At 35.3% G+C, this 12,894-nt stretch overlaps 1 protein-coding gene across 1 annotated transcript; it reads right to left on the bottom strand.

The window, feature by feature from the left end:
- Positions 1 to 857: 857 nt before the first annotated feature.
- Positions 858 to 10,006, bottom strand: LOC139141974 (cytochrome P450 2U1-like). The gene is made up of 3 exons (XM_070711756.1): positions 9,572 to 10,006; positions 1,697 to 2,677; positions 858 to 1,072 (listed from the first exon to the last, which is right to left on the bottom strand). Exons 1-3 carry the CDS (start codon positions 9,894 to 9,896, stop codon positions 879 to 881), a joined length of 1,500 nt encoding a protein of 499 aa, XP_070567857.1. The 5' UTR covers positions 9,897 to 10,006; the 3' UTR covers positions 858 to 878.
- Positions 10,007 to 12,894: the final 2,888 nt, after the last annotated feature.

Below are 12,894 nucleotides of genomic sequence, written 5' to 3' on the forward strand. Positions count from 1 at the left end.
CGACTCCGGCCAAAGGTCAATGCCCGTAGCCAGTCACTTTGTCACTTGACATTACTAGGCATACATAGGCATAGTACTAATACTAATACTAGGCATAGTATATGGCTGTATAAAAGGAATGTCCCATATGGTATGTCAGAACCAGAAGTTGGTTTCATGACTTTGCTTGAAAACACAATTGACTGTAAGTAACATGAGTAACATCCCTCGCATGAGGCGAGAGGTACTACTATATACATGACTTTACTTGTGCTCTTCTTATAGTAATGATGCTCTCTTGACAAAGCAAAGTGGCTGAGGAGTTTCATGTTATTGTGTTGCCTTTACTGGTAATGCTCGCGCACAATTAGTGCACAGCTGTGAATATGTTATCTTAATTTCAGGATACTCTTTATTCTTTGTTTGTAACCAGTTCATAAAGACACTTTCAACCAGGAGCATTATTGTTTTGCAAGTTTTCCCTTTCAGTTCCACAGTTTTTTTAAGTTCCTTTAACTTTCCTCATTTGTTCAAGTCTCTGAAGTCCAGAAATGATGGTTGTCGAATGAAAAAGTATATGTCAAAGAAGATATCATTGACATTGACTATGACAGGCAGGGGAAGGGTCACTGTTCTTTGCACATGGAAATTTGGGAGGGTTACTTGTTTTTCTGAAAACACTTTTGAAAGGTCACTATTTCTTGTGCAGCATCATTTTGTCAAAAACCAGCTGTACCCCTGTAATTTCTGTGAAGTCCCTTATAATGTTGCAAAACTAGGGTTTTTTGGTTGGAGAAGGAGTCGCAAGATAGTAAATTCCTAATTGTTCTACATGACGTTACAGCGCTTTCACTAATTCTGTACTGAATTAAACTCACTCTGTTATTTTCCGAAATTCTTTACTTGTCGTCTGCTGCTCTTTCGACTGCAATAATTTTGAAATTTTCTGGAGCGACGACAAAGCCAAAATGACCTTCAGTAGATGGAATGATGTCATCATCTGGTAACTTAAATTGGAATTGCTGGATGAGTCGTGTCAGAAAGAGAAACATTTCCATCTTTGCCAGCTGAGAACCGAGGCAGTCACGTGGACCTGTAGCCGAACAAAAGTTACAATATTTTAGTTTTTTAAAATGTGCATTGATAATAATATTTACATAAGTCACACTCTGTACAAAACAATGTTGATGCAAAACCTAACCATTATATCAATAAGTACCTTTTGCTAAATGCAAATAGATGAGCTTGTTTGCAGACCCCTGCCAACCGAACTACTCTAATTCGAACGTGGTTACTTATGCGTGTTTCGTATGACAACACTGCCACAATGTAATAAGTGGAAGCTCCTATATATCTTTATCTGTATGAAGTGCACCGCCGAACGAGTTTGATGTCCAAACTATATGTAACAAAGTATGTATGGTCATGCACAGTCAGAGTTGTACACTGCATCTGATTTTAGCAAAGACCCTAGAATTATGCACTGTATGTTTAAACTTGTGTAGAGTATTGTTTGTACTGTTGTAGTTTAGTGTGTTTCGAGTAGCCAAACAGCGTGAATAACTTTTCATCTCAAAGAAAATAAAAGCGCAAAAAGAGCGACTTTGTCCCTTAAACTTTGGGAATATTTTATTAGACAGACGTTATCTTGTTCTTTTCTGTAGAGCGTTTCCTTCGATTGAAAGACTACTGTTCTGTGTTGAACATCATTACTTACCGACTGAAAATAGCATAAGCCGTTCACTGTTCACAAGTCTCCCCGAATCATCCAGAAACCTAGCAGGATCAAATTTCTCCGGATGCTCCCACTGTTCCTCGTTCATCTGCACAGCCCAGAAGTTTGGCATTATAAGGGATTCCTTCGGAATGTTGTAACCAAACAACTCAGAATCCTCTATCATCGACCGTGGAATACCTAACGGAACAATGCTTGCTATTCGCTGAACTTCAAAGAGCGCCGCTTCTACGTAAGGGAGTTTGGCTTTGTCAGCATAGCATGGAGCATTTTCAAGACCAATGGCGTTTTTAATTTCGCTAAAACAATTCTCTTGGATATCCTGGTTAAGGCAAAGGTAGAGTAAAGCCCAAAGCAAAGTAGTTGCAGTGGTATCAGTTCCGGCACCGAAAAGGGCAGTTAAAGAATATTTGAGGTGGTCTGGGTCTTCTGAGAAGGTGCTTGAGTTGTGCATGTTAAATGGATTTCTTTTGTAGTTTTGCACTTGACTTATGTACCCTCCGATAAACGACTCTTGAATAGGTTTATTTTGTGAAATCATCTCTGCATGTTCGGCTACTGCCTTTTCCATGAACATAACCAATCGGTTGGTCTCTGCCACAAGCATGGTTTTTAATGGCAAAGGCAAACGACACAACAATGGAATAAAAGTGAGGATTGAAGACCGCTGGGAATTCACTGCTATCTGACGAGTGATCTCTAGAAGTCCTTTGAACACCTCGTCGTCATAATCGAATCGCTTCCCGAACAGCAAGTTGCAGGTTATGTTGGAAACGGCACTCATAAGAACTTGACTCAAATCTGTAGGCGCACCGTTTAATTCTCGCAGAGACTTTACGAGATGCTTGCTTTCCTCTTGAATTCTTAGTTCGGTCGAGTTTTTTGCCATTCCTAGCTCATGGAAGACATTCGAGCAGCATTTACGAAGGTCTTTCCAAGTTGGCCATGGCGCAAAAAGGATGCCTGCAGTACGAGAACAGTAAGATGTTTTTAGAATACATTAAAGATAGAATATCCCTTCTGATTCTCAATTCTTTGAATACTTTTCTTATCTATGACTTAACAATGTGTTGCCTCATCGTGAAATTCCTGAAATAAATAAATTTTTCACCCACTTATTTTGTGAAAATCGAAAATCGAGAACATCAGGATCAAATACTGGTTGAAACAGATCTACTGTAATTAAGTTGTCTGGTACCGCCATATATTGTACGGTGACCCCTGATTTTTTATTTCGATTTATGCAGTTTTTCCTCAAGCCAACCGGCCAAACTCGACACCATTACATTAACAACCAGATGTGAACTGAATGCGCTCACGTGTTTTACAACAGGTTCATTTATAGTAGTACGCTTCACAAAACAATCAGATATCTGTCAGATCATTATATGTAGCAGCTTTCATCAAATTTCGCACAGTACTCTCAGAGTTAAATCACTAATAGAAAATTTTATTTAATATGCAAATGAGCTTTTCATTAATTGACACTGCCCAATGCTTCATGGGACAATTAGATATCTACTAGATCAACATATGTAGCACGTTTCATCAAATTTAATGCTGTAATTTTGGAGTAATAAAACTAATTATAAAGTTCAGTAAATAAGCAAATGAACCCTTAATTAACTTGACACTGTTCCATGTTTCATAGCACAATTAGATATTTATCAGACCGATATCTGTAGCAGGTTTCACCGAATTTGGTGCCGTAATTTCAAAGTCATGAACCTAAATACAAAGTTCATTAAATATGTAAATAAATCCTTAATTAACTTCACAATACTGAATGCTTTATAACACAGTCAGATATCTGTCGGACCAGTATATGCAGCAGATTTCATCAAAATTTGGTGCAGTTATGTCGGAGTTGTATGACTAATTACAAAACTTCATAAAATATGCTAATGAGCTATATATTAACTTGACACTGCCCAAAACTTCTCAGTACAATTAGATATTTATCAGATCAATATCTGTGGCAGGTTTCACTGAATCGGGTGCTGTAATTTCGGAGTTATATACCTAAATTCGAAGTTCATTAAATATGTAAATAAATCCTTATTTAACTTCACACTATTAAATGCTTTTCATCACACTTAGATATCTGTCGGATCAGTATCTGCAGTAGATTTCATCAAATTTGGTGCAGCCATATCGGAGTTATATGACTAATTACAAAACTTCATAAAATATGCAAATGAGCTATTTATCAACTTGACACTGTCCGATGCTTCTCAGTACAATTAGATATATATCAGATCAATATTTGTTGCATTTATCATCAAATTTGGTGCAGGAATTTCAGAGTTATGTCACTAATTACAAAAGTTCATTAAATATGCAAATGAGCAGGTAATTGACATGACACTCACAGTATCATCATAATGTTCTGAGGTTGTCATCTGTGAAAAGTTTCATGAAATTTTGTGCAGTATTTCTTGATCTATGTCTACACTGTCATTACAGTCTCCATAGGGAAACCATTATATGAAAAATATTATATTTGATAACTTCATTAATATGCAAGCCATACTAACCAAAATCTAATCAGCTCTCGCAAGTAGCATATGGTACCTGTCTACCAAATCTGACTTGAGTCTGTTCAGGCGTTTTTTGAGTTATCGCGTAAACAGACAGACAGACACACACTCACACACAAACGCGCACACACACACGCACGGACAGAAAGACAGACATCGCTATGACATTAGCTCATGTGTGTGAACACGTGAGCTAAAAATTGTCAGTGACACTTTACTCACATTGCATGCATATAGTCCAGTCAATCTACGAGATTTTGGCACCTAACCCACCACAAATTGCAACAGAATTTTTTTCTTCAGAATGCATTTTAATGAGGTACCCAGAACAACATATTAAAAGTTTACTCGAATCCACCTTGGGGAAATATGTCTAATTTGCATAAATCAAATATGGCGGCCAACCATCCAACAAAATAACATAATTGGCTATATATCACATATTAAACAAGCTATTTCAGATATTTCTCAGTCTGACACTAGTAATTTGGCTCAGGGAATCATTTTGGAGGTATAATGTTTCATATAGGCACCTCTTTAATTTGCATAATTCCAATATGGCGGCCTACATTCCTACAAAAGACATTTTCGGTCATATGCCACGTACTAAACAAGCTATTTCAGTGATTTTAAAGTTAAAAGTATATTTCTTAGGCATGGACAAACGATTTTCGAGATGCTATGATTTGCAGAGGTAATTTTTAATTTGCATAATTCCAATATGGTGGCCAACATACCTACAAAAAACATTTTCTGTCATATACCACGTATTAACCCTTTTGGCGCCAAAGTCTATTTTGTCAACTTTATAAAATGTACCACAGTCAATTTTTCTGCTTTTGGCCAAAATTTTGATAAAATATGTAGCTGCTGAAAAATGATATCCATTTGGTCCACATTTTATGAAAAAACCGTACAGAAAAGTTCACAGAAATTGGTAAAATATTGCATTAAAATTTTGGTGTAAAAATTACAGCAGTCAATGGGTAAACAAGCCATTTCTGTGATTTCGAAGTTAAAAGTGCATATCTTTGGCATGGACAAACAATTTTCGAGATGCAACGATTTGCTTAGGTACTTCGTTAATTTGCATAACTCCAATAGGGTTGTCAACATACCTACAAAAGACATTTTCTGTCATATACCATGTATTAACCCTTTTTGGTGCCAAAGTCTATTTTTGTCAACTTTATAAAATGTACCACAGTCAATTTTTCTGCTTTTTGCCAAAATGTTGATTAAAATCTGTAGCTGCTGAAAAATGATATCCATTTGGTCAAAAATTATGAAAAAAACGCACAGAAATGTTCACAGAAACTGATAAATATCGCATTAAAATTTTGGTGTAAAAAATTACAGCAGTCAAAGGGTTAAACAAGCTATTTCTGTGATTTCAAAGTTAAAAGTGTATTTCTTTGGCATGGTCAAATGATGTTTGAGGTGCAATGATTTGCGTTGGCACTTCGTTAATTTGCATAAATCCAATACAAAAGAAATTTTCTGTAATAAAATGTATTGAACAATCTATTTCAGCCATTTTGAAGTTTAATTATATTTCTTGAGCATGAAGAAACACCTTTTGTGGTTCAATGTTTTTAAAAGACACTTTGATGATTTTCAGAAATTAAATATGGCTGCCAAATTAATGCCCAAATAGCTTCTAATATAAATAAGGTTATGGTAGAGTTTTTAGGAATAGGAATATCAAGAAAAAACTGTCAAGAGGGCACTGCACCCAACGCACTGTATTTGCAAATATTCTTCCAATTTTTATTAATTTGTTAACCCAAGATTCAAAATTGGTTAGGTTCACCTTTTAGCTTGGCAAGCAGTCGTAAGCTGCATGATATAGAAGAGTTAATGTATGCAAATGTATGCAAATCAGCCGAATTCCTGCTTCCCTTTTATCCGAATTTCAAGATTTCCAAAGAATATAACTGTTTTAGCTGGGTCATATTTTCTGAAATTTTCACAATATGTTTTTAAATGCTATATAACAAAGCAACTATTTTGTTTTGCAATAAAATTCTTACATTTTGAATTAGAGGCATTTTTATTTTGCTAACCATGATTTTAAGCACTTTTTTTGAGTGTCAGTCGTTCAGCCCATGCCGTTTTAGAATGAGGATATACTTTTGTTTCAAGTGAAATATTACATTTCACAAAATAGTTTGTGAGGGTTTCCTTGTCATCTTAGATGAGAAATATTCCTTCGAAAAAAAACTGTGTTGGCAACGTGCAGCTCCACATTAAGTCCTTGAACAATTATTTTAAAAAATATAGAAAATATACAATAAATTTACATACAATAACGATCCATTTACGAATAAAAGTTTATTTTAATAGGTGTCTGTGATACCTGAATTCGTTAAAATACCCCATAAATATATTGTATTTTGAAAAGAATGTTAAAGCAAATTTGGTAGACTTACATATATGACTTCCGAACGGATTAAAATACGTATATGTTGATGTGCGTTTACTATTGAGTTGTAAGAAAGTCATGCAATTTTAATTATTTGTGATTTTTCTAAATATGACAACCGTTAATGATTGTTAGTCATCTAATAATAATCTCTTTCTGAATATAACATTGGATTCATCTGTGTACGGCATTATTTGTGATTTTTATAGGTGCTTTATACTCTACAGTGTTAAAACATGTAATCTTTAATGTTTACTGTTTTAAAAAAGTCGTGGACAAAATCTTTAGTTTCTAATTTAGACTGAACCCCTTCCTTATGGACGAGTGCATCTTTGGTACATCCCCCTAGATGATAGGCAAGAAGTCATCACATATAACAGCAAAAATACAATAAACACAACAAAGATAATAACAACGCAAAAAAATAAAATAATGTGACCAAAAATAACACATGCCACAATACAGACAAATTAAAACTTAGCGCTGATGCAAACAATGTCAGACTCTTAAAAACTTGATCAACACACAAACTCACAAAAATTGAAAATTGCATGGTTAGCAAAGACTTAAAATTAATTCCAACAACTCATTAGCCCAACAGAATCCAACTGTTACACCATACAAACATGTACATCTGGAAAAATGACACTTGAAAAAATGGCTCAAGATGTACTTCTTTGTATTGTGTAATAGTTGGATTCTGTGTTTGGATTAATTGTAAGTCTTTGCTAAAGCATGCAGTTTTCAGATTTTTTGAGTTTGTGTGTCCAGAAAGTTTTTATGAATCTGCAATTGTTTGCAATAGTGCTAAGTTTCAATTTGTGTGTATTACGACACTTTTTATTTCGGCCATATCATTTTTTCTGTTTTTTTTAGCTTTGTTGTGTTTATTGTATTTTGCTGGTATGTGTGATGACTTCTTGCCTATCATCTAAGGGATCTTATAAAGATGCACCCATCCATAAGAAGGGGGTTCAGTCTAAATTAAAAACTAAAGATTTTGAACACCCCATTTTGTAACGGTAAACATTACAGATTACATGCTTTGACACTGTAGAGTGCTAAACACCCTTACAAATTACGAAAATGCCACACACAGATGAATTCAATGTTATATTTAAAAAGAGACTATATCATTCAGAAGACTAACATTCATTAACATTAACAGTCGTCATATACAGAAAAATAAAAAATTTTTAAAACTGAATGTCCAAGGACTAAACAGTTTCTTCTTGATAGTTTCCTAGTGCTAAAAACTATACCAAAACCGTTATTTATATTAGAAGCTATTAAGCCATGGGGCATTAATATGGCAGCCATATTTAATTTATGCAAATTATCAAAGGGCCTTTGTAAAAACTGAGCCACTAAAAGTGTTTCTTCATACCCAAGAAAAATATTAAAACTTTAAAATCAAAGAAATAGCTTGTTTAATGCGTGATGTATGACAGACAATGTCCTTTGTAGGAATGTTGGCCACCATATTGGATTTATGCAAATTAACAAATTACCTATGCAAATCATAGCATCTCGAAAATCGTTTGTCCATGCCAAAGAAATATACTTTTAACTTTAAAATCACTGAAATAGTTAGTTTAATACGTGGTATATGACCGAAAATGTCTTTTGTAGGAATGTTGGCCGCCATATTGGAACTATGCAAATTAATAAAGTACTTATAAGGAACATTATACCTCCAAAATAATTCCCTGGGCCAAATTACTAGTGTCAGACTTTGAAATCACTAAAATAGCTTGTTTAACATGTGATATATAGCCAATTATGTTATTTTGTTGGATGGTTGGCCGCCATATTTGATTTATGCAAATTAGACATATTTCCCCAAGGTGGATTCGAGTAAACTTTTAATATGTTGTTCTGGGTACCTCTCTGAAATGCATTCCGAAGAAAAAAATTCTGTTGCAATTTGTGGTGGGTCTAACCCTATTTTGACTGGACTAATACATAAATGGCGTTGCATGCATGCATGCATGCATGCATACATAAATACATTGCATACATACATACATACATACATACATACATACATACATACATACATACATACATACATACATACATACATACATACATACATACATACATACATACATACATACATACATACATACATACATACATACATACATACATACATACATACATACATACATACATACATTTCGATGCATGCATGCATGCATGCATGCGGACGTACATGCGTGCGTGTGTGCTTGCATGCGTACATACGTACATACTCTGCAATGTGTGTGTGTGTGTGTGCCAAATGAGAGCCAAAAATGACAGCGACTTGTCCTTTTAATTGTAGTTCCTGTAAGAAACTATTCTTAAGTATTTTTCTGCGCAGAAGATAAAAACAAGCTGTTTGATTTCATTGAAGGTAAAAAGCTGTCTTTGTTTGGAACAGTCAAGTTTCAAAGTCCAAAAAATTGAGGTCAAGTAATCTTAGGCATCGATGCTTGTGCAGTAGTTTGAAGTCTGACCTTGAAGGTACAACAATGGTTTGTGCTCAACACTATGCACAGACGTTCCTTATGGCGTAGCCAATGAGCTACTTTGAACGGGATAGACTTTCTGATAGCTGATAGTTGTAACTCATTATCGCCGGCGTTTACGTAAAATCAAGGGTAGTTTTTCAGCCCCGAACTAAGCCCCATATTAGTGATCCCGCTCGCTTGGCTGAAACGTTTAAAATAATCAGTAAACACTGCATGCGAATCGGAGATATGGTGGGCAGTGGAGAAAGGACTACAAATGAGAGGACACAGCCGCCAAGAGCTGCGAGGATAAAGGCCCTGGTCACACTGAACCAATCAAAGGTCACTTGTAATTGACGCCTCCATAAGAAATTGCTTTTCTTTGAGCTCATACCTTTGCCATTAAACAACTGACGGAAAAGTCCTTCTTGTATCCTCGAAGAGAACATAGAAGACTTTTTGATAAAAGCTTCTTTGATCGCTCGACTGCTGTTCAGAACCACCACCAGCTCCGTACCAAGTCGCACACTGAAGACGTCTCCATAGACTTTAGCCCATTCCTTGAATTTTTTGTGAGGTCTTTCGCCAAGACGTAACAGGCATCCAATTAAAGGCAGACCCGAAGGACCAGGTGGTAGGTTGCGTCGAGGGTAACGATGCCACAGAGCTGTGGTTAATATGATGATGAGAACGAGGACAACACGGAGAAACTCGAACATAGTTAGAAGCCAATCGAGTTCACCTTGATATGAGGTGAGATGAGCTACTGGTATTCCACATTTTAAAGGGTGGTCATGGATGAGCGGGCTTTTTCATATGACGTCACAGTTAACACAATAAAACAGGTCTAAGGTCATCTGCGTAATGTTATTCAGATCTATACAGAAGTGAAAAATACTCATAATTGATCAAGAAAATTATTGTAGGAATTATTAATTGATAATACATTTATGCAGGAAATATATTTTTGGCTTTGAAGTGATCCAACAAGGACGCTGGTAACACAAAGGTCGGAGAGGGTTACATAGCTAGTTGACCTTAAACCGACATCTTATAGCGTTTAGCACGCGAAGAGTGCGTGATACACCTCACGTGGGATGAAGTTACGTCACATGGTTCATATGGAATGGACGCATCACACATTACTAGATCAACTGCTAGGTCAATATTAATTTTTGGAGCATGCTATGACATAGCTGAGACATGTATAAACGAGAAAAATCCAGAGACTAAAGGAGAGCTAGGACTGTACCTAGACGAGAGTTTCTCCAGCATTCTGTACAACCCGTTATTGTAGTCTGGGTACAGACCTAAAGTTATTCTTCATTTGTCATTTGTAATAAAGATCTGAAGAGCACATTACAAGTGACAACTTGGTGCCTGCTTCAGTCACTGAGAGTTTTACGATTACCCGTGGTGCCTTTCAGCACTAAGACAACGAAACCAGAGTTCATCAAATGTTCTATATCAAAACCAGATATGAACTGAATATGCTCACGTGTTTTACAACAGATTCATTAATAGTAGTACGCTTCACAGAACAATGAGATATATGTTATCACGATATGTAGCAGGTTTTTTCAACTTCGCACAGTCCTCTCAGAGTTTAATCACTAATTACAAAACTTTATTTAATATGCAAATGAGCTGTTAATTAATTTGGCACTGCTCAATGCTTTATGGGACAATTAGATATCCATCAGATCAACATTTGTAGCACGTTTTATTTAATTTTATGCTGTAATTTTATAGTAATGTCACTAATTACAAAGTTCATTAAATATGCAAATAAACCTTAAATTAACTTGACATGGTTCAATGATTCATAGCACAGTTAAATATTTATCAAATCAATATCTGTAGCACGTTTCACAAAATTTTGGTGCTGAAATTTCAGAGTTATATACCTAATTACAAAGTTTATTAAATATGCAAATGAACCCTTAATTAACTCTACACTACTAAATGCTTTACAACACAGTTAGATATCTGTCGTAACAGTATGTGCAGCAGATTTCATCACATCTGGTGCAGTTATTTTGGAGTTATATCACTAATTACAAAACTTCATAAAATATGCAAATGACCTCCTTGTTATCTTGACATTGCTAAATGCTTCTCAGTACAATTGGATATTTATCAGATCAACATCTGTAGCAAGGTTCATCAAATTTAACGCTGTAATTTTGGAGTAATATCAATTACAAAGTTCATTAAATATGCAAATGAACCCTTAATTAACTTCACACAACTAAATGCTCTACACCACAATTAGATATCTGTCGGATCAGTATCTGCAGCAGATTTCATCACATCTGGTGCAGTTATTTTGGAGTTATATCACTAATTACAAAACTTCATAAAATATGCAAATGACCTATTTGTTAACTTGACACTGCCAAATGCTTCTCAGTACAATTAGATATTTATCAAAATAATATCTGTACCCGATTTCACTGACTTGGGTGCCGTAATTTCAGAGTTATATACCTAATTACAAAGTTCATTAAATATGCAAATGAACCCTTAATTAACTTCACACTACTAAATGCTTTACACTACAGTTAGATATCAGTCGGATCAGTATCTGCAGCAGATTTCATCACATTTGGTGAAGTTGTATCGGAGTTATATGACTAATTACAAACTTCATAAAATATGCAAATGAGCTATTTATTAACTTGACACTGCCCAATGCTTCTTAGTATAATTAGATATATATCAGATCAATATTTGTTGCAAGTATCATCAAGTTTGGTGCAGGAATTTTAGAGTTATCTCACTAATAACAAAAGTTCATTAAATATGCAAATGAGCAGATAATTGACATGACACTCACAGTATCATCATAATGTTCTTAGATTGTCATCTGTGAAAAGTTTCATGAAATTTTGTGCAGTATTTCTTGATATATGTCTACACTGTCATTACCGTCTCCATAGGGAAACCATTGTACGGAAAAAAATGATATTGCATAACTTCATTAATATGCAAGCCACACTAACCAAAATCTAATCAGTTCTTGCAAGTAGCATATGGTACCTGTGTAACAAATCTGACTTGAATCCGTTTAGGCGTTTTTGAGTTATCGTGTAAACAGAAAGACAGACAGACACACACACACACACACTAACACACACACACGGACAGACAGACAGACAGACAGACATCACTATGACATTAGCCCACGTGTTTACACACGTGAGCCAATGGATCCCCCTTTAAGCGGACAGAAAGCCCCAAATTTTGTCCCTTTTATAATATTTATGTCCCTGTCAATCTAATTCACCAGTCTATTGTAATTTCGCCCACCTCCGTTATAGCTACAACTTGTGCCGGTGTAAAGTTTTAGTGGTTTCTGTATGTCCGAGAATTCCATCGGACACACTACAATTAAGCTCACCTGAAATTTTACTTTCAGAATGATGGAATGGTGAGCCCCTAGGCAGCCTTGACAACTAGAGAAGACCGAATTTTTAATTTCTTGCGAGCCATATACCTTGACATGTCAGAAAATCAAGTCCAATTATCAAATTTCGTCAAAGATTTTTAACTGAATAAATTGACATTAATGCTTTCTTACCTGTAATTGTTACACGTGTAATAATAACTCCCTTAACGGGTATCTGACGGTGCGTCAGCCAATTTTAGTGAATAATAATTTGACTTGGGAATTTAAAAACTATCTAATTCCTGAATATCTGACAAGAACTCATG

This window comes from Ptychodera flava, chromosome 10, assembly GCF_041260155.1.
Source record: "Ptychodera flava strain L36383 chromosome 10, AS_Pfla_20210202, whole genome shotgun sequence".
Taxonomy (NCBI): domain Eukaryota; kingdom Metazoa; phylum Hemichordata; class Enteropneusta; family Ptychoderidae; genus Ptychodera; species Ptychodera flava.